This window comes from Schistocerca piceifrons, chromosome 1, assembly GCF_021461385.2.
Source record: "Schistocerca piceifrons isolate TAMUIC-IGC-003096 chromosome 1, iqSchPice1.1, whole genome shotgun sequence".
NCBI classification, from domain to species: domain Eukaryota; kingdom Metazoa; phylum Arthropoda; class Insecta; order Orthoptera; family Acrididae; genus Schistocerca; species Schistocerca piceifrons.
In genome coordinates, this window is record NC_060138.1 from 805,796,651 (window position 1) to 805,819,848 (window position 23,198).

The 23,198-nt window shown below is 41.2% G+C and overlaps 1 protein-coding gene across 5 annotated transcripts in view; it reads left to right on the top strand.

Annotated features, from left to right (window-relative positions):
- The window catches only part of LOC124789756, a 346,576-nt gene that overhangs the window by 261,755 nt on the left and 61,623 nt on the right, over nucleotides 1-23,198 (top strand). For all 5 annotated transcript variants that reach the window (XM_047257227.1, XM_047257213.1, XM_047257219.1 and 2 more), the window contains 2 exons: nucleotides 8,541-8,815; nucleotides 22,127-22,249. In XM_047257227.1, the coding sequence (XP_047113183.1) occupies nucleotides 8,541-8,815; nucleotides 22,127-22,249 (398 nt within the window). The remainder of the gene's footprint in view (nucleotides 1-8,540; nucleotides 8,816-22,126; nucleotides 22,250-23,198) is intronic.

Sequence of the window (23,198 nt, forward strand, 5' to 3'; positions counted from 1 at the left end):
CTTTTGCCACCTCTGACAGAATTATATCATCAGCAAATGACAATTTTTTTGTTTCTTTTCCCTGAAATTTAATCTCCTTCCAAAATTTATCCTTGGTTGCCTTTATTACTTGCTGCATATACACACTGATGGGCTACAATGCTGCTTCACTCCCTTCTCATCCATTAAACCGAGCAAGGTGGCACAGTGGTTAGCACACTGGACTCACATCCAGGAGGACAACGGTTCATTCCTGCATCCAGCCATCCTTATTTAGGTTTTCTGTGATTTCCCTAAATAGCTCCAGGCAAATGCTGGGATGGTTCCTTTGAAAGGGCATGGCCGACCCTTCCCCATCCTTCCCAAATCCGATGAGACCGATGACCTCGCTGTTTGGTATCTTCCTCCCAAACAACCCAACCCTCATCCACTGCTTCCCTTTCATGTCCTCCAACTCCTATAACTGCACTCTGGTTTTTGTGTGAGATATAAATAACTTTTCCCTCCTTGTATTTTATCTGTGCTATCTTCATAATTTCAAATTGTGTATTCCAGCCAACATCGTCAAAAGCTTTCTCTAAATCTACAAATGTTATAAACTTAGAGCTGCCTTTTGTAATCTATCTTCTAAGATATGCCATAGGGTCAGTATTGCCTCATGTGTTCCTGCATTTCTCTGGAGTCCCAACTGATTTTTCCAGAGGTCAGCCTGTTCCAGTATTTCTATTCTTCTTCAAATAATTACTGTCAGTGTTTTGAAACCATTAAACTGATGGTTTGGTAATGTTCACACCTTCCTTCTCTGGAACTGTAATTATTACATTCTTCTTGAAATCTGAGGGGTATTTTCCTAGTCAGATATATACTACACACCGGGTGGGATAGTTTCATCCCGGAAGTCAATAATTCTAAGGGGACTGCTTTTTACACCAGGGGCCTTGTTTTGGCTCATATCATTCAACACTGAGAGTGAACTATATTTTGTGATGATAAGGAGAGGTAAAGATGACAGAGAAGTGTTCAGAAAAAGCAGGAGGTTAAATATTGTACATTGGTAAACAACGTATAGCTTGTCTATATATTCCTTCTGCCTCCATACTTCCCTTGTTTGCTTAGTACTAGCTTGTCATATGAGCTCTTTATATTTGTACAGCATCTTTTCTTTCCTCCAAAAATCTCTTTAATATTCCTATAGGCAGCATCTACTTTCCCCTAGTTATCCTTAGCTGTTTAGCACTTTCTGTCAGTCTAATTTTTTAGACATCTGTACACTTTTTCACATCCTTCACTTACTGTATTTCATGGGTTCTCATTTCATCAGTTAAATTACACATCTTCTGCATTATCTATGGATTTCTGCTAGGAGGTATATTTTAACCTAGATGATCCCCTGCTGCCCTCATTATATCATTTCTCAAAGCTACCCATTCATCTTCTACTGTTTCCCCCCCTCTGCATCAGTCAGTCATTGGCTAATGCTCCTTCCGAATCTCTCAACAACTTCTTGTTCTTTCAATTTATCCTGGTTGCATCTCCTTAATTTCCTAGCTTTTTTTCAATTTCTTCAGTTTTAATTTGCAAGGAAAGCGTTTCTGAAGAAGAGAAATTTGTTAACATCGAGTATAGATTTCAGTGTCAGGAAGTCGTTTCTGAAAGTATTTGTATGGAACGTAGCCATGTATGGAAGTGAAACATGGACGATAACTAGTTTGGACAAGAAGAGAATAGAAGCTTTCGAAATGTGGTGCTACAGAAAAATGCTGAAGATTAGATGGGTAAGATCACATAACTAATGAGGAGGTATTGAATAGGATTGGGGAGAAGAGAAGTTTGTGGCACAACTTGACTAGAAGAAGGGATCGGTTGATATGACATGTTCTGAGGCATCAAGGGATCACCAATTTAGTATTGGAGGGCAGCGTGGAGGGTAAAAATCGTAGAGGGAGACCAAGAGATGAATACAGTAAACAGATTCAGAAGGATGTAGGTTGCAGTAGGTACTGGGAGATGAAGAAGCTTGCACAGGATAGAGTAGCATGGAGAGCTGCATCAAACCAGTCTCAGGACTGAAGACCACAACAACAACAACAACAACAGTTTTAATTTGCAGTTCATAACCAATAAATTATGGTCAGAGTCCACATCTGCCCCCTGAAAAGTCTTATAGCAAAAAATGTGCTTTTATGATCTCTGTCTTACGATTATATAATCAATCTTAGACCTTCCAGTATCTCCAGGTCTCTTCCATGTGCACAACCCCCTTACACGATTCTTAAACCAAGAGCTAGCAATGATTAAATTGTCCTCTAAGCAAAATTCTACCAGGTGACTTCCCTTTCATTCCTTTCCCACAGTCCAAGTTACTACTATTTTTTCTTCTCTTTCTTTTCATTTAACTTTACTACCTCAATAATTTTTTATCACATCATACATTCTTTCAATCTTTTCATCATCTGCAGAGTTGGTAGGTACATAAACTTTTACTACAGTGGTGGATGTTATTTATGTCTATCTCAGTTACATCAACTCATTCACTATGCTGTTCATAGTGGCTTACCCACATTCTTATTCACTATTAGACTTACTTCTGCATTTCCATTATTTGATTCTGTATTTATAACACTGTACTCACCTGACCAGAAGCCCTGTTTTTCCTGGTGCCACACTTCACTAATTCTCACTATATCTATCTTCAACCTATCCATTTCTCTTTTTAATTTTCTGACCTGCCTACTCAATTAAGAGATCTAATGTTCCAGGTTCTGACCTGTAGGTTGCCAGTTTTATTTTTCCTGATGACATCATCTCCCTGAGTAGTCCTTGTGCAGAGATCTGAATTGAGGACCATCTTACCTCCAGAATATTTTACTCAAGAGGATGCTAACATTACAACCATACAGTAAAGCTGCATGCCCCCATAGAAAATAATGGCTCTAGTTTCCACTTGCTTTCAGCCATTCACAGTACCAGCCAAGCAAGGCCACATTGACTAATGTTCCTAGAGCAGATAAGTTAACCACCTAGTCTGTTGCCCCTTCAGCTACTGAAAAGGAACTCTTCAGTAGCCACAGGTTATAGTGGCTTGTCCACGGATACCTCTACACTACAATCACACCTGCAATGCTAAAGCACTTAGACTGCCCAGCTCTGGTAGGTCCATGGTTCATGGAATGAATGGTGCAGATGATAACTAGGAGGAAAGTGGGAGAGAAGTAGAAAAATGAAAATAGAAAACAACAGAATAAATAATGAAATTCTACAAAAATGTTGGGAAGGTGGGGATATGAGTATACACTGGAGAGCAAGTTTCCATCTCAAGCCTTCAGAGGAACTAAATCTGCATGAGGGTATCAAAATGGTTTGTATGTGTACCAGGTACACAGGCCGGTGGGTTATGTAGTAGAGTAATTTCAAAAACTATATGTACCTGAGGCAGACAGTTCTTTGTACACATCCAGACACTGAGCCACTTCAGTGGTATTCAATGTTGTATAAAAATCAATACACTGAAGACATGTTAGTTATCAGACATGCACGGATTCACATTTCTCTGCCTTTGGTTTGGTAGGATTTACTAGTGAAGGGCAAGGAGCAGGCTGCTACTGAATCATTTCATGAGACAGGGTTTACTGATATAATAGAAACACTGAAGTAGGGATAATGGTCTGGGAATGTTATCTGGTTTTATAAGGATGTTACAGATGTTAAGAGTGTAACAGGAGGTGATGGTGGGTGTTGTGAGAAGGATACCAGGGAGAAATGATTTCACTTCAGTGCTTGACTTCAGAAAGCCGTAGCCTTGGCAGTGTATGTATTGAAGCATTTTTGTCCTGGATGATATTGGGTGGGTGAGTTTGTTGGGAGTTGGAGGATGAGGTCACCAATGAGATTTGTTTGTGGATAGAATCTGTGGGATACTTGTCAGAGGTGAAAGTCTGAGAGAGATTGTTAATATAGGTGTTGAGGTATTTGGTGCTGGAGCAGATATGATCACCAAGGATTCCTAGGATGAATAGGGAAATGTGATGTCAGTTTGTAGGTAATGTTGATTATTTTTTGATTTTATTTGTGTTGACATTTGTTTGTGAGCTTAAGTGAGATGGTGGTTTAGACTTTGGATCTTGAAAAGTGTCTAGTGAATTTAAGTTGGAAATGGGATTTAGCTATTGGGCAAATTGGAACAGTTTTCTTTTCTGGGAGTCCAGATCACAAAGATGTTATAGATAAATATTTACTAACCCAGTGAGCTGGTTCCTTTTATGCAAGCTTGTTTTTCTGTTTGGTGGCCTCTTTTTCTTCATTTGCCAATATTTTTTCAGTGTTTTGCTATATAATTTTATTGTTTGGTTATTTATTATCATTGTTTAGTGCTCTGCTTTCATTTTTGAATGATATTCTCTCTCTGTCTGGCAATCATTCTTAAATGCTTGCCAAACATTTCCTCTTGCTTGGCTACTGTTTCTCATCATTCATTCAGTAATCTTCTCTCATCTCCTTGCAGTCAGTCTCCTTTGCTTTCCAGCCATGTGGAGAATCTGTTCAATGACTATCTATTGCTTTACATTTATTTTACTGTAAATTATTTTACACAAGTTCTCCCCACACTCAGCTTGCCTTTGTACAGAAACTTCTTGCTTTATTTTACACTTGTTTCTTATTCACTGGTCTGTGCCATCTCCAATGGCGATATGTGAAACAATGTACATTCTTTTACCAAGTAACATGTATTCACTGCTTGACAGCTTATGTAGGAATGACCACTACTAAACCAATTGCATTTAAACTACAACAGAAGAATTGTCTGCTTTGAAGAAATCAGTGCCCAGTTGCTGAATATGTCCTACAGCATAACTCAAGGAACCTGAGTGCATGGTATACTACACAGGCTATCAGTATTAGTTTTCCTGAATTCTGTATGATGGAAACAGACTCTTCAACATATCCTCACATCCCACTAACACCCCTCCTCCCTATTTTTAAAATTTTTATCATCATCTTTTTCTTCCTATTTGGTTTTTCCCAATCTCCTCTGCATTTTGCTTCCTATTTCTTCATTGTGTTATTGATTCCATTTCTCACTTCTCTTCCTCTTAATCAACACTGTCCTATTACCTCTGGACTGAAGTTTCCACAGTGCTTATGAATGTACTGTCTTTGATTTCCTATTCTATCAGATACCCCTCCCTTCATCTCCATATCCCTTATTTTTCACTGAATGTGGAACCCTCTCAACTTGAGGTCTGAATGTTCGACCATGAGGAGGCTATTGTTCCTTATTCATTATCAAAGAAATTAACAGTTCACAAATCTAGGTACAGTTATTTCTACATTGAAATGTGTGTATTGGCAGTAATTAGTATACTATGATTGTTCTGACATGTGACCCTGTCTGGCTTAGTAGGGTATTTGCGACCTGTCCTGGTATTGCTTGGGTAGCACTAAATAACTATGGCTGGATGATTGTAAAAAATAATACAGACAAACCTTCCTTAATAAACTGTCTATTAGTGAAGACCATGTCAAAATACCCACAGCAGTTCCAGAGATTAGCCTTTACATACAGACAAAAAATGTTGTGAGTGACTTCAGTTTAGTAATATGTATAGTTGCCTGTGAGCCTGTGACAAGAGTGTGTTGCATGTGAGTGTTATACACATATAACCTATGTGTGAAGATGTTGGATACAGTAATGACATAAGAACAGAATAAAACATTTTGTAAGATGAGCAGACTGCATAAATACCACTTTTGGAGAGGTGAGAAAGGTTTTAGGGAGGATATTCCTCAGTACATGTTGAAAGTTACTCAGAGTCCTGTCAGAGTTTGTCCAGTGGCAATTTCTCATTAATTCTGTCTTGTCTGCCCCAAAATGATGTTGCACCATTCATATAAAAGATGGAATTTCCTGTTTATTCTTTATTCTCAACAAATGATCAACCCTGTTTGCATGAAGGGTTCAAGTGCAAACCCTTTCCCATAAACCCAGTCAACTCATACTATTTTAATCTTCATCAGTCATATGCTATCCCATTAGAGATAGAGCTCCCTGAGTAAGTAACTATGTCATATACCAACTATGTAGTGATTTCTGTATAAGTTTTTATAAGGAGATGATCAACTATTTTTTAACTGTTAGGGTGAATAGTGACTGCAAAGTTGTCACTAATGGCAAGTTTTACCACCAAGAACAAGAGTGTGAGCTGTCCACCCAACACTTATTTTGGTCCACAGTTCCCACAGACTCAATCTGTAATAGCTCCTGCTCTTCATCCCCTTACTGGCCCCCTCCATCAGTTTCTAGCTCTGGTCCCTTCACCTACTGTTCTGTGACTGGTCTTTTTCTGTTCTGCCCCTCCCTCCACCCCCTTAAGAAAAAAAATCCTGTCCTTTCCTACCTTCTCATCATATTCATCTTGTTAACTCCCATCCCCTCCCCTTCCACACAATTGTCAACTCCATGTCATATTTCATTCTGATCTTGTGCCCATATTTTCCAGACCAAAATTCTGTACATATTGCAGATTTTTATATGTACTTTACTTGCACCTAAGGTAAAATAGGGTGAGCAGGCCAGCTACATTTACCAGTGCTGTGAATTTTCTTCAGTGTGTCTGTATTCTTCAACAGTGTATGAAAACATTCAACACAAGTTTCATCATAACTCACACCAGTAATTAACATTGATTTCATAGTTTCTACAACAAGCTGTGATGTATCAGTAGTCCATATAGCATTAATGTGAGAAATACCCTTTCAGTAGTAGCATTAGTGACAGAAAGGCAGAAGAGAAACTTCACTAACTTGACTAAATTTGAAAATGGAACATGATTGTGACTCATACAGGAAATCATTCCAAACTATCTTTGAGGTGGTAAAATGTTATTAGCAGTCCATTCAGACTGGTTACAAATTGTTTGACACAGACATATTCATCATACATTTCATTTTCTGCAAACTGAGCACAAGGCATAGTTTTTATAACTAAAGAAGAAGTTCTTTCAACGTTGTCCCATAAAGGTACTTGATGTAAGGTAACCCAACTGTAGATTTCCAGTTCTAGAAATGTTCTTCAGTCCACTTACTTTATGTAGGGTAGAGTAGTTTCATAGCAAGATAGTACAGTGCTACGAAATGTTTTTACCTCTGCTGGATGCAGACCTGCATCTGTTTCAAGTTTTTAAGACTTGTTTTAATATTTAAAGGAAGAAACTGGTCTTCAGTTTTGGACTCTAAGGTAGTCTTCAACTTACTAATACAAGCAACCACTTCAAATCTCCAAGTCCACTTTAAGTTACTGAGAAACTAGAAGCACACATGTTTCATCTCACTTTTCCTTTTGATTCTGAAAAATTAATCTCCTAGATGAATCAAAATTCTTTTTGCAGTTGTTCAGTGAAGGAGCATTTGTATTTCTTTGAACTTGTTCTTGCAAGAGATTATGGTTACTGGTGAATAAAAACAAGTAAACTTAACCATTGCAATTTAGTGTAGCACTAAGCAGCACACAATACAATCTAATATAATTTTGTACATGAAGATGACATGTAGTGGTAGAAACCAGCTTTATGCCTTGTGCACAACAACATTAAATAGGTACACTTTGTCTAACAACTTTACCAATGTAAGTGAAACTAGAACTGAAATACACCAATACAGGTGAAATAAATACATAATTTGGGATAAATCACTTCATTATTGTTAAATCCAGAACAATTAGGTGTCCATAATTACCTTTGATACAGTCAGGTGATCTGTGAAATGTATGTTATGCCATGAATACAAATACAATACGATACAATACTGACTATTGTGGCTGCTACTTGAGCTGCTAGTGGTTGCAGTTAAAATATATGCCAAACAGGACTTGAACCTGGAGAACTCTTATGCTAAGTGTAGAACTATTTAATCTCAAGCATGTCACTGATGTTTTAGCCAAGTTATACTATCTGTTGTAGAATTTTTCCCCAATGCAGATGATGTTACAAAATGTTGGTAGCACTACTACAGGATTTGGAGACTGTAGAGATGAACTAGTAGCAGCTGAAAGCTCTGAGTCGAGCCCATGAATGGTTCAATTAACAAGAGCACTGCTGACATAAAAAAAATATTTAAACTTGAGTTCTGATCAATTACAGCTGTAAAACTTGTTAAAATACTCATCAGCAATACATAATGCACAAAGAATACAAACATTTCACCTCAACATATTTTACATTCTTACAGTAACAACTAATATTGAAGTACATGAAAGAACCCTTTCTGTGCATTTTTATTTGTTTTAAATTTGAAAGCCTTTGTTTCCTTACAGTCTGTTTCTTGTTTGGCACACTCTGCTTCTGTTTTTCCAGTTTCCAGTCAGATTTTTCACAGACCATTTCCAAAAGATCAACAACATCTCTCTACATCTTTCTATAATATGTATAAGAAGAAAGAATGTAGTTGAGAAAAAAAAATTATGATTTGTGAGATGCTTATAGTCAATATATATATACATATTTGACTAAGTATTATTAACTCTTATGATCATAGATGTGGAATAATTTTGGTTTTCTTACTTTTAGGTTATCCACCTCTAATGTTAAGGACCTACTGTTTGCAGAGTATCGATGCAAATTTGGTTATCGCTTAGCACAGCGCAGCAAGAGTAAATTGTTGTGTGTCAATCGTAGATGGGTAGGTAATGTACCGAAGTGTTTACCACTTAAAGTACATGAGAGTGGTACAAGTTTCTGTGACAATAACAAAGGAGGTTGTGATCAAATGTGTGTGGAAGCAGCAGGGAAGCCTACATGCCTCTGTTTCAAAGGATTCACATTGAACGGAACTGTCTGCAAAGGTACAGCAATTATTTTCATCTTGCCACGCTTATTGTGTATAACTAACCAAATTATGATTGTAAATGATGATCAAAATGAATAGTGCATTCAAATTATGTGAACTAGTTGATCAGGATGACACAGCCTATTTCTCAGACTAATGAATGTACAGCATTGAAACAATTTTGCAGTTATTAACTCTAAACTGGAATATGCGGGGAAATAATGACAAAAAAATATGTGTGATATCCTTTTTAGACTGCTAAGAAATCATTTATCAGCCTCAAGTGCAAATAATCTAGAATTATCAGCACTTTGTTGTAAAATACTGGTTGAGCTCTGAACTAGAGTCAGCTGTAATTTCTTAGACTTTCCCAGTGATTCGGTGTCATTTTGTGGAATCGTGTGTACTGCCAGTGGTCTGCATCTTACCAATACAATATTTCGATGCTGAGTTATGACATCAAAATATTTTGTTGGTAAGATGCAGACAACTGGCAGTACACCCAATTCCATGAATGGATTCATACGATTTAGCATGCATACCACTAAAGCTCATGCCCTCAAGTGGTTGACAGGGTTCCATAACATTTGGTCAAGAAAAAAAAGAAATCATATATATGTCTCTATTAATTACTGAATCCATTTGCTTGGCCACACAGACCAGTAATTCTTTCCCTCAAGCTGCCGCTAAAGTTTTCTAACATTTTGTCAAATGGAACACTGAATACATACTGCTCTCTAAAAGTTACCCAAATATTGTCCATGTGACTTTTTGTCTGTTTTGTCACCTGAAAGACTGATCATACACAATTCTGAAGAAGACAGATGCAATACTAAGATGGTAATGGCATGCTTGTTACACCACAGTATCCAGAGTTGTAAGGAACATTGCATCAAATGCTAATAGCTCAAAAAGGACTACAGCTACTTCAAAAATATCACAAGAAAAAACCAAGTTTGATTCTATGACTAAATCAACATGAATCATAGAACAAATTTTGTGGGTGAAAAACTTCATCTGCACTCTCTAACAGTTTACCATTTTACTATACAAAATAATTTGCAGACCTGCCCTCCTGATCAGTACATGAAGACAGAATGGCTGGCCATCTCTTGCTTTCAGGAGGCAATATTCCACCAATGCTGATGTATTAAAGTAGAAAAAATATTGCCTAAGTTTGTCTCCTTTTATCCCTAGGGGCTTCCTCTCAGTCTTATATCTGAGTGACCTACTCCTCCTTCTCCACCATCCCAAGCCTAATCTCTTCCATGAGGAAGGAAGTAACAGTTCTGAAACCTAAACAACAGTTTTTTCTGCTTTTAACAATGTAGGAAAAGATAGGTTGCTACTCACCATAAAGAAGACACATTAATTTGCAGACAGGAATAATTAAAAGACATTTATACAAAGCTTGTGGCCACTGCCTTCATCAGTCAAAGAGAGACACACATCATTCACACAAACAAGCAAACACACCTCAAGCAAACATGACCACCAACTCCAGCAACTGAGGCTGGAATGCAATTAATCACATGGGATGCAAGCAGCAATCTCGAGGAGGCGGGGAAGGGGAAGGGATAGCAATGTATGATTGAAAACACAGATGAATGCTGCCTGGTGGAGTGATCGGGGACTAGAATGCCTGCATGTGCAGTGTTAGGAGGTTGTGGGGCAGGGAGGTGGGGAAAAAAGGAAGGGAGCGGGGAAAGATAGGTGGATGCACTGGCAGAGGGCAGCAAATAAACAGGGTGAGAGATGAGACTGGGGAGGAGATGATAGGACAGAGGGATGGAAACTATTGGGTGGAGGGTGTGGGGACAGTACGTTAGTGTAGATTGATGCCAGGATAATTACAGGAAAGGAGAGTGTGTTGTAAGGATAACTTCCATCTGCGCAGTTCAGAAAAGCTGGTGGTGGAGGGATGAATGCATATGGCTTGATTAGTGAGGCAGTCACTGAAATCAAGTGTGTTATGTTCAGCTGTATTATTGTGCATGGTCTACTTTTCTCTTGGAAACAATTTGGCAGTGGCTGTTCATCCTGGTGGACAGCTGGTTGGTAGTCATACCAATATAAGAAGCTGTGTAATGGTTGCAGCAGAGCTGGTAAATGACATGGCTGCTTTCACAGGTGTCCCTGCCCCTGATGGGGTAGGATAAACCTGAGAGAGGACTGGAATAGGAATTGTTGGGAGGGTGGATTGGGCAGGTTTTGCACCTGGCTCTTCCACAGGGATATGATCCTTGCTTCTTCTTTCCCAACTTCCCTGCCCTGCAACCTCCTAACGTTGCACCTGTTGGCATTCTAGTCCCTGCACACTCCACCAGGCAGTGTTTGTCTCTCTCCCCACATGTTCACTACTATCCCTTCCCCTTCCCTGACCTCACCAGGTTGCTGCTTCCATCCCATGTGGTAGTTGCATTCCAACCCGAGATGCTGGAGTTGGCAGTCATATGTGCATGAGGAGTGCTTGCTTGTGTAAATGAAAGGTGTGTGTCTCTCTTTTACTGATGAAGGCTGTGGCAGAAAGTTTTATGTAAGTGTCTTTTAATTGTTCCAGTCTGCAAATTAATGTGTCTTCTTTATGGTAAGTAGAAATCTGTCTTTTCCTGCAATGTTGATTTTCCTACCTGCAGTTTCCATTGTTTGATTTTTCTACTTTTAAATGTTTTTATCAATAATATTAGAATTTAGCATCTGGAAAGTAAGTATTGTCCAGTCATTCTGTCTCCTCATCTTTTTACAGTTTTCTAAAACTACTGATCCTTCTTATGCTACCAACTCCCTTTCTGGTTAATATGTCTGAGTTAAATTTTTGTATATCATCCTTCACAACCTTAACACCTTCTCTCCCATCTGCTTCATGTGGTCCTCCTCAACCCAGCATGCCACCTTCCTGGATGTTGACCTCCTCCTCTCTGATGGCTCCATCCACACCTTTGTCCACATTAAACCCACCAACCACCAACAGTACCAGCATTTTGACAACTGTTGTCCCTTTCACACCAAAAATCACTTCCATGCAGCCTGGCCAACTGGGGATGGCATATCAATGGTGACAAAAACTCACATGCTCAGTATGCTGAGGGTCTCACCAATGCTTTGACAGACAGGCACTATCTCCAAGACTTAATCTGCATACAGATCCCCCATGCCCTTTGCTCTCACACCCCCAATCCTCCCACCCACCCCAAAGAACCAGACTCAAAGGAATGTCCCACTTCATCACCCAGTACCAGCCCAGACTGGGAAAATTGAACCACATCCTTTGCCAGGGCTTTGAGTATCTATCATCATGCCCTGAAATGAGAGGCATCCTACCCAAGTTACTTTCCACCCCTCCTAAAGTGGTGTTCCATTGCCCACCCAACACATCCTAGTCCATCCCTATGCCATTCTCAACCCCAGCCCCTTGCCACAAGAATCACATCCCTCTGAAGGACACAGGAACAAAACCTGCCCAATCCATCCACCTAGCACTTCCTATTCAAGTCCTATCACAAGTTTATCCTACCCCATCAGGGGCTAGGTTGTCTGTGAAAGCGACCATGAAATTTACCTGGTCTGCTGCAATATTTGCACAGCTTTTTTTATTTGTATGACTATCAACCAGATGTCCACCATTTGGATCCTTCCCTCCACCACCAGCTTTTCTGAACTGCGCAGATGGAAGTTATCCTTACAACACATTCTCCGCTCCTGTAATTATCCTGGTATCAACCTACACTAACGTACTGTCCCCACACCATCCACCCAAAAGTTTCCATCCCTCTGTCCTACCATCTCTTCCTTATTCTCATCTTCCACCCTGTTCATGTACCGCCCTCTGCCAATACATCTGCCCTGTTTCTCTCCTTTTTTCCCCACCTCCCTGCCCTACAACCTCCTAATGCTGCACCTGTTGGCATTCTACTCCCTGCACACTACAACCGACAGTGTTTGTCTCTCTACTCACCCATACACTACTATCCCTTCCCCTTCCCCACCCCCTCCAGATTGCTACTTGCATACCGTGTGATAGCTGCATTCAGGCCCAAGATGCTGGAGTTGGCAGTCATGTGTAAGTGAGATGTACTCACTTGTGTGTATGCATGGTGTGTGTCTCTCTTTTACTGATGAAAGCTGTGGCAGAAAGCTTTATGTAAATGTTTTTCAATTGTTCCTGTCTGCAACTTAATGTGTCTTCTTCACAGTAAGTAGCACCTGTCTTTTCCTACATTGTTGATATTCCTACTTGGAGTTTCCATTGTTTGATTTTCCTACTTTTAAATGTTTCTATGAATAGTATTAGAATTTAACCTCTGGAAAGTAAGTACTGTCCAGTCATTCTGTCTCCTTGCCATTTTACATTTTTCTAAAATTACTGATTCTTCTTACACAATTAACTCTCTTTCTGGTTAACATGTATGACTTAAATTTTTGCATAATTGTCTTGGAGACTTTGTGAAGATTTCTGTTAGTCTGAAACAAGATTCAACTCTCAATCATTCTGTTTGCTCCAATCCGTGCCTCATTAGATGAAGTTTTTCATCCATTTGGTCCAGAAGATGACTTTAATTTTCACCAATTAATGTTGTTCACACCACAAAGTAAAACATTATTTTGCATCCCAGAAACCATTGTCCACATTCTCTTCAGCAGATGAGATCAGTTTCACATTTTTTATGTACTGCCAAAGGCTCAGAGCTTTAACTGCTACTTTGATTCTGGTGTGAAGTGATGGCTGCAAGTCTCGTACACACTAACACATTTCTATTTTATCAGAAGACTAGGTACTGATCTTAGAAAGCATATTTACACAAAAATACTGTTTTTTACTTACTAGATGGAAGAAGGCTGCTAGAGACGTACTGGAGCTGATACAAAACATTCAAAAATTAGCAGTTCTTTCATCGAGGAAAGAAATTGGGTAAAAGATAGAGGATAGGATGGACTCTGTTCAAGGATAAGGCAAGAGAGTTACACAGGATTATAGTGAGATCAGAAATGAAATGCCAGCAACAGCTGTGATATCAGTAATGAAATGCCAGCAACAGGTGATGCCTTGAAATCAAAGAAACTAGAAATGCCTGTTAAGGCAGTTTGCAATTTTGAGACAATGGAAAGAAAAGTGTTGAGCCAGAGAGAGGTGATAATTAAGGGAAAGGAAGGAAGACTAAAACACAGTATGGGAACGCAATGTGTGTAGAGGTATACTGAGCAAACTGTTCCACAAATATTTGCACATTAATATACAGGGCGATACAAAAGGAATACCACAACTTTAGGAATTTAAAACTCTGCAACGACAAAAGGCAGAGCTAAGCACTATCTGTTGGCAAATTAAGGGAGTTACAAAGTTTCATTTAGTTGTACATTTGTTCGCTTGAGGTGCTGTTGACTAGGCGTCAGCGTCAGTTGATGCTAAGATGGCGACCGCTCAACAGAAAGCTTTTTGTGTTATTGAGTATGGCAGAAGTGAATCGACGACAGTTGTTCAGCGTGCATTTCGAACGAAGTATTGTGTTGAACCTCCTGATAGGTGGTGTATTAAACGTTGGTATGAACAGTTTACAGAGAATGGGTCTTTGTGCAAAGGGAAAAGTTCTGGACAGCCGAGAATGAGTGATGAAAATGAAGCACGCATCCAGCAAGCATTTGTTTGCAGCCCAGGAAAATCGACTCGCAGAGCTAGCAGAGAGCTGCAAATTCCACAATCAACTGTATGGAGAGTCCTACGAAAAAGGTTAGTTATGAAACCTTATCGTCTGAAATTGGTTCAAGCACTGTCTGCAGCTGACAAGATTAAAAGAATCAATTTCTGTGATTTTATCCTTGCTCAAATGGAAACAGATGAATCTTTCGTTTCAAAGATTGTGTTTAGTGATGAAGCAACATTCCACACTAACGGGAAAGTCAACCATCACAATGTCTGTATATGGGGCACTGAGAATCCACGGGAAACAACTCAGTATGAACGTGACTCGCCTAAGGTGAACGCTTTCTGTGCCATTTCAGCCAATAAAGTTTTTGGTCCCATTTTCTTCGAAGGTGCTACTGTAACTAGACTACAGTATCTGGAGATGTTAGAGAATTGGCTGTTCCCTCAGCTCGAACAAGAAGCACAACAATTCATATTCATTGGCACTTATCTGTCCTGAACGTCAACTACCCGAGGTGATGGATCGGACGCCAGGCAGCCCGTGACAGAGCACTTCATCACTGGACTCCAAGAAGCCCTGATCTTACCCCCTGCGATATTTTCTTATGGGGGTATGTTAAGGATATGGTGTTTCGGCCACCTCTCCCAGCCACCATTGATGATTTGAAACGAGAAATAACAGCAGCTATCCAAACTGTTACGCCTGATATGCTACAGAGTGTGTGGAACGAGTTGGAGTATCGGGTTGATATTGCTCGAGTGTCTGGAGGGGGCAATATTGAACATCTCTGAACTTGTTTTTGAGTGAAAAAAAAAACCTTTTTAAATACTCTTTGTAATGATGTATAACAGAACGTTATATTATGTTTCTTTCATTAAATACACATTTTTAAAGTTGTGGTATTCTTTTTGAATCACCCTGTATATTTCCACAGTAGTTGTACACAGCAAGAGACATAAATGCAGACTCCTAGAATAACATGGTGGCTCGAATGTCCGATCTCAGTCAAAGATCATTGGTGTTCATGGTCAATATGACCTATCGACGCCACACAGCACCCCCCCCCCCCCTCCCCCCCCCCCCCTTCCTGCAGTACAGTGTACCGCAAGTGAGTCTTGGCTGGAGACAGTGTGGGCATTGATGCTGTTGGTGGTCGCACGAGATGGTAGACTCACATCTGGGACCTCTACCTCAACCAGGGTGGGATGTGGAGGCAGAACGATGGGAGGCAGGTCGAACTTGAAGTCGTTGAGCCAGAGAGGACGGAGATGTGGCGGCCAGCCCGTGAGCAGGCGGGCGGAACAGTAGATGGCGGGATGTAGGTCTGGCAAGCCCTGATGCTAACCGAGCTGACCGGCGAGATGAAGGCACGGATTGTCGTCGGGTCGCACTCATGAGGGAGGGTGAGGCTATGCGCAACACTGAAGTTTAGCTGGTCATTGGGTGGTGAGGTCACGGTGTCTGTGAGTAGAATGAGAACTCGATCATCAAGAGTTACGACTGAAATGTCATCCACATATTGTGGGGGTACGTTGCAGAGCAGTTTGACTATGGGAGAGGATGCCTCTGTAGTCAGTGAGGTAGCTGCGAAACCTGCACATGGAGTGAGGTTGATGCATCCGAGAAACCTGTGAATGGCAACGGGGAGACGTCGGGTGAGAAAATTGGTGTGGTGGTCTGAGGAGAAACATTGTCAGACTCCACAGCGGGAGAGAGACTGGCGGGAGACTCATTAGAAGAATCTGACTGAGACAGCAAGGGGTCATTGGGGTCCACGAATGCTTGTTTGAGTCAGTGTAAAGAAACAGTTTGGGGAGAGTCTTTTCTGATGATGTCAAAAGTTGTGTTGACTCGACAGAGGACTTCCCGTTGCTTTATGGGTGGTAGGCTGTAGTATGAATTTTCCTTATGCCGCAGATGTTACATAAAATGGTGAACAGGGAAGACTCAAACTGCCGACCCTGGTCGGTGGTGATGGTGGTCGGACAACCAAACCTAGTAATCCATGAGTAGATGAAACCCTTGGCCACGGTCTCGGCCGTAATGTTAGGTAAAGGAACTGCCTTTATCCAGCAGGACATGCGGTCGATTGTGGATAGAATGTATCTGTGGCCCTCCAACAGTGGAAGGGGACCAATAAGATCGATATTTACATGGCGAAATAGTCCAGGGGGAATGTCGAACCTGCACAGTGGTGGGGTGGTGTGGCAGCTGATAATGTTGCATTGACAGGGGATGCAGCTGTGTGCCCAGGTCTGACAGTCCCGTTTTATATTTGTCCAAATAAAACACTCATAGATGAGCCATGTAGTGGTGTGGACACCAGGGTGAGCGAGGTTATGCAGCACGTCAAAGGCCAGCCAGCGCAGGGGGGCGCGAGCAACGGGCGTAAGGTACTGGTAGAAGAGTCGCACCACACCTCATCCACAATGCTGGGGAATTAAGCTTTGGTAAACACAAGGGATGTCTGAGGGTCTGCGAGGAGAGCTTGTGATTCTTTGTCAGAAGCTTGTAGGGCGGCCAGGTTGGGTAAGTCTATGATGCATGAAATAATATTGAGCCACAAGAAAAAATCTGCGGTGATGCTGTCCATGCCTTTGATGTAGCAAACATTGGTTGTGAATTGGGAGACTGGATCAAAGTGGTGGAAACGCTGACAGGGTGGGTCCTTGGGGGGTTGCAGAAAGTGTCTGTGAGTGGTTTATGATCCATGAGAATGAAGAACAAGCAACCCTCCACGTTGGGGCAGAAGTGTTTAATGGCCTTGTAGACCACAAGGAATTCTCTATCGAAAGCAGAGTATTTCTTCTGCTCTGTTGATAGTTTTTAGAGAAGAAACCATGTCTGCCTTGCATTGCTGTAGTACCGCTCCCAACGCGATGTCACTGGCATCCACAGTGATGAACAACTCAGCTGAGGGGTCAGGCTGGGCAAGCGTCATGGCATGAGCTAAAGAAGTCTTTAGTGCATTGAAGGCCTCCTGAAGTCTGCTTACCCGACAGTGAGTCTGTCAGCAGGGCCTGCAGGGCAGATAGTGGCGGTAGTGATTTATTGTGCCCAGTTCTTTGTAAGTAGCAGGGGGCGGCACTGATGTGATGGCCTGCAAACGAGATTTGAGAGGTTGTATTCTGTCAGTGGAGATGGTGTAACCCAAGAAAGTGACGGAAGGCTGGCGCAATTGGAATTTGTCTTTGTTGACCTCAATGCCTTTGGAGTTTGAGGTCTGGAGGACCATGGATAAATGATTTTTATGTTCCTCAGCTGACTTGCTGAAGATGAGGATGTCATCCAGATATGCAAAGCAAAATTCTAATTGTCATAAGATGGAGTCAATGAATCACTGCCACATTTGCACCATGTTTTTCAGGCCAAATGGCATGAAGTTGTATTGGAACAAATCAAGCAGCATGATAATAGCTGTTTTAGGGATGTTTTCCAGCGCTACAGGAATCTGGTGGTAGGCAGACACTGAAGATTTTAGCGCCCGATAAAATATAAGTGAAATCATGTATGTTAGGCAGGGGGTAATTGTCCACGATGGTACGAGTGGTTAGGCATCTGTAATCACAGCACATTAGGAAAGAACCGTCATGTTTGAGGTCAAGGTGAATTGGTGAAGACCAGTTGCTGTCTGACAGTTGCAGGATACCTGCCTCCAAAAGTTCATTAATTTGCTGTTGGGCCATGTGCAATTTAATAGGGTTGAGGAGTCTAACCTTATGCCTAATGGGAGGGCTGGCAGTGGCAACTTGTGTGTCATTCTGTCACTGACGGAAGAAACTGAGAACTGCACATGAGACACGAGACTGATCATTGTCCTGATGCGAGGTTTTTGGACAAGTATGGCGCGACAAGGCGCACCCGTTAGCGTGAGTGTGAAAGGGCAGCTCGAAAGTCACATCCCTAGTATGTGAGCGTGGCATGCACTTGTTTGGAGAGGGCAGCTGTGCGCGCAGCGTGGAGCAGGTTGGAATCCGCGGTGAGTGACTGCTGTCAACCTTGCATTTGATACCTGGCGCAAGTGAGAGCGGCATTGGCGTTGCACGTGGAACAGCGATGGCCGCCGAGTCACGTGGCTGGTGCGCAAGAGAGGGGGAATGTTTATCAACATGCGGGGTGGCTGCTTGCGCATTGTGCGTGGTCAAGTCACAAGCGCCACTGTCGTTAGAAGCACTGTTTGAAACACAAGGCACTGAACTTGGTGGGTGCGGAGTATATCGGACGTGAATCATCACATGCAATTAATGTGTTTGGACTAACCTGATGAGTGTCTGAGCTGGTGTCAGCCAGAGAGGCTCGATTAGGTGGCAGAATTGTGGACTGCAGTTTTAGCAGTGAGTTACGAGCCGCGACAAGCTCATTGTAGGTGTGTGTGATGCATTGTTTCAGCTCATCATTGTCCCAGCAGAGTTGTGCCACCAAGTTGTATTCTAACAGTATTTAGTTACACAGGTCACAATGTCACTCATGAGGGTGGAGCACTTGCGCACTAACTCACATGTTGTGAGAGAAGCAGAGCAGAGAACATAAGTGCGGGAGCACAGTTTCTGAGTGTTAGTGGGATGGTGTAACACTGAACCATGAACTACGTTTGGAGAGAGTTTGTAATGGGACAAAAAATCCATACTGAGAGTTGGTTCATCAATGTCAGAAATGTAGAAAGTTCACGGAAACCACAGAGAATGAGATAGGTGCACCATAACTTTGACAGAGCCTGAGGTTTGTAATGTTGATGCGTTGACAGCTCGTAGAAGTGACCTTGTCAGTGAAAAAATTGGGGAGCCATCGATGTAGGTATTGTAGACATGTCAGCACCAGTGTGTACTAGGAAAGTGAGCTGTGATGAAATGTCAGTCACATACAAATGACTGCTCAGCAGGTTGGATGAGTGGACGGAATGCAATGTTGAGGATGCCTGTGAGGTTCCCCACAGGATTCGGTGTCGTTTAGGTCCTGCGGTCAGCATTTGGGTGCTGGCATGGTAACTGTCACTTCTTAGCATCCTCACCAAAAATCTTGTGGTACGAGCAGTACAGATGAGCCGGATGTGGTGGTGGTGGTGGTAACTGCGGCAGCGGAGGAGGCTTGTCCTCGTCGATTTGTTCTGGCATGTATACTGGCACGTATGTTGCATGGGGAGAGTGAATGGATGCTGTGAGGCGATGTAGAAGGCACGGAGGCAGAGCGAGCCCTGCCTCTGCCAGCAGACGGCCGGTAAGTGGGAGCAGTTGTGCCAACTAGCGGTGAGTAGTGAGCTGGTTGGCATTGTCGTAGCAATTAATAGAGTTGGTCTGCAATGTGGAGATGAGAGCCGATTGACTTGAAGGAGTGTGGTAGCAGGTGGATCTGTAGGTCAGTAGGCAGCTTGGCAGACCACACCATCCACAGAGTAATGTCCAGCATGGTATGCTCACTCACAAATAACAGAAGGCGGCACCAGAGTTGTGGTGGGGTTTGGTCCACCAGGTGTCCCTCGTACAAGATCTTGATGATTAATTCTTGTGGTGAGCAGGCGAGTCGTTCAATGATCATCGTCTTTGAGAACTCGTATTTCAATGGAGGTGGTGGCGAGAAGAGTAGATCGCAAGTTAAGTCTGAATGATCATGGAGGTGCATGATGAGACACAGGAATTTAGAGATGTCATCAGACATGTGATACAACTCAAAAAGATGCTTGACAAGTGCAAACCATGACACTGGGTTGTTCTTGTATAAAGGTGGCAGCTAAGGCAGAAGACTTGGAGGTGGGGACGAATGCAGCTTCGGTGTCTCTTGGAAAACTGTCTGGTCCGTGACAGGAGAGGCTATACAGCAGGCCAGTGTCGTAGGCATGGGTTTGTTTCTGGCAAAAACGTCTGTAGCAACCACTGATAGCTGATAGTGGCTGGGTGCATTTTGTGGTCATGGTGACGCCACAGTAACTGTGGCACCACAGTAACTGTCGCTGTGACCTGTTGAGAGTCAAAGTATGTGTAAGTTCGCTTTGAACATTATACGATCGATCGGTAGGTACACAGTTCTGAGTATTGTTCACTTCAAACTTCACACATTGGCGAGCACAGTCTGGTGACACGAAACCCGAGTCCATTGTTTGTGTTAGCGGTGTAGCACTTGACCATTGTAGAGCGACAAAGTTTGAGGTTAACGTGGCTGGAGATCGCGAATCGCTGTGAATTGATGTAGAACAGGTCTATGGCGAAGGAATGAAAAGGTCTGGTGATTGTTGTTGAGCTTCCAAATCTTCAAACAAAGCGTTGGGTGAGGCAGCCATGGCGACGTGCACATAACCTGTTGATGCTAAAACACCCAGCACGGTAGTCACGGAAGACATGCAGACTTTGGGGTCACTAGTATGGGAACAAAATGTGTGTAGAGGTATACTGAACAAACAGTCATACAGGTATCTGCACATAAATATATATTTCAACAGTAGTTATACGCATGTACACAGCAAGAGACATAAATGCAGACTCCTAGAATAACATGGGGGCTTGAATGTCCGATCTCAGTCAAAGACAATTGGTGTTCGTGGTCGATATGACCATCAATGCCACAACTGGATGAGCAGGAAAAAAGGAAAAAAACCGTTATCAGGACCTGCAAAATACAGAACACTGAAAAAATAAGTAAATAGATGAGTAAGGGTGAAAAAACTACCACAGAAAAAATATCAGGACATAAAAAATGTGGAATATAAAGAAGAAAAGAAAATCAGTAAATAGATAAATGCCAAGAAAAGCCCATTTTTCAGCTAGAATTAAAGTCATTGCAGGGGAGGAAGAGGAGGGGGGAGTAAAATGGAACTAGGCAACAGCAAGATGAAATGACAAAAGATGAGAAGCAAATGCAGTACATATCTTGCAAGACAAGCTATAGTGTGTGTCTTTTGAGACACTTTAACGCTGTGAGGAAGGATCAATCCAGGATGGCCAACACGCTGTATTCCATTATTAATCCACGAGGTCAATTCCATCAGTGGCCAACATGCCTCCCCTTGTCCCAGAAGGAGTGGGTTATTAAATGATTTTATGCATTACAGGCCACTGAAAAAGCAGACGACTGTTTCTGTGTAGCAAGCCTTTAGAAATCCAGAACAATTAGTAAATCAAGAATTTAAATTCAATGTAAATACCGGTATAAAATATGTTAATAGTAAATTTAGAATTTCTAAAAACATGTGAATATTTATACTGGTAACTTTTAGAAATCTAGAGTAATTTAAAACATCATTGTATATAGTCATTCCCGTTATTTGTTGAGTGATAGATACACCATGCAATTAATTTCTAATCCTACAATTACAATGTTAATTCACTTCTGAAGTTATGAGTTCAGAATCCAAAATTAGATCAAAATCTCAAGCTCCAAATGAGTCAGTAAGTAGAACAGAAACAGAAGGAAACATTTTGAGGAGTAGTTGTGTACTCCACAAGAAACTGATGTAATGTGAAACATCCCCCAATAATGTATTTTGTTTCAACTTGATTGTGCATGTCAATTTGTAAATCATAAATAAATTTTTATGTAATTTTTGTAATTTTATATCTGGGATGTCCTTATTGAAACACACTCATTAATAATGCCACTAGCAATGTGCAGTCTTTAAATTCAGTGTTTATTGTTGATGACCAAATGTACATCTATTACTTATGTTGCAAACTACTGAATGGAACTTATTTTTTCAGACATTGATGAATGTGCAACTTCGAATGGAGGATGTGAACACAAGTGCCAGAATAGTGCTGGGACGTACAGATGTTTATGCCCTCCTGGACTCAGGCTAGGGGATGATCAGAAGAGCTGCATAGGTCATATATATATATATATATATATATACACACGCCAGTTTATCTCCATAATTCTTTAGTGACTATCTTTCATACTCGCACATTAATTGTACAAGATTTGTTAATAACTACACCAACAGTTTATGGCACTGTCTAAGTCTCTGTTTCTTTTATCACAATCAGCACTTTTATGGCCATCTTTACTGCACTCATGGTCTTTAAAACCAAGCTGTTTTTCTCTGCCTGAACTTTGCTTGACCTTGTGATCAAAATTCAGAAATTTGTTTTTGTTCTGTGGTTTTCTGTGCCTGATACTATTTCTGTACATATTAACAATGGTGTTCTAATTTGAGTCTACTGCAGATTTCTTCTTAAGGCTATCCCAACTACTTTTTGACCCGTCAACCTATTTTTTCACAAAGCTCAACTTCAGAGTTTATGTTGACAATGTCTTGATTGCAGTTACAATGTTATGATATTATTTAGGACCAGTAAATACCTAATTCTTTACGGAATGAAACTCCCATTTACAAAAGAGGTTCAGATATCTGATTGCATGTAAGAGAGAAGAAATTTAGGAAAGGTTTGAAAGTATGCTTTAAGTTTATTGGAAGCCATTAAATTCACTCATTAAGAACCACTGAATGAATACAGTCAGCGCAATTTGTGCTTCATTTTAAGCAAAATCTAGTTTTTCATGCATCTCAATATTTATGAGGCCACATCTCTTGACCCATGTATCATTCAGTGAAATAATTTTGCAGATACATGCAACGATATACATAAATATTGTGTGGAAAGTGTATTGTGAACAGAATTAGTATGAAAGATGCAATACATTAAAATGTCATGCCTGATGCTGAAGTTTGACTGCATGAACAATGAATATGTAGTAAGCGATACACGTTGTTCCTTTTATAATTGTGTGAAGCATGTCAGAGAGCTAAAGGTTTCACAATGATTTGGAATT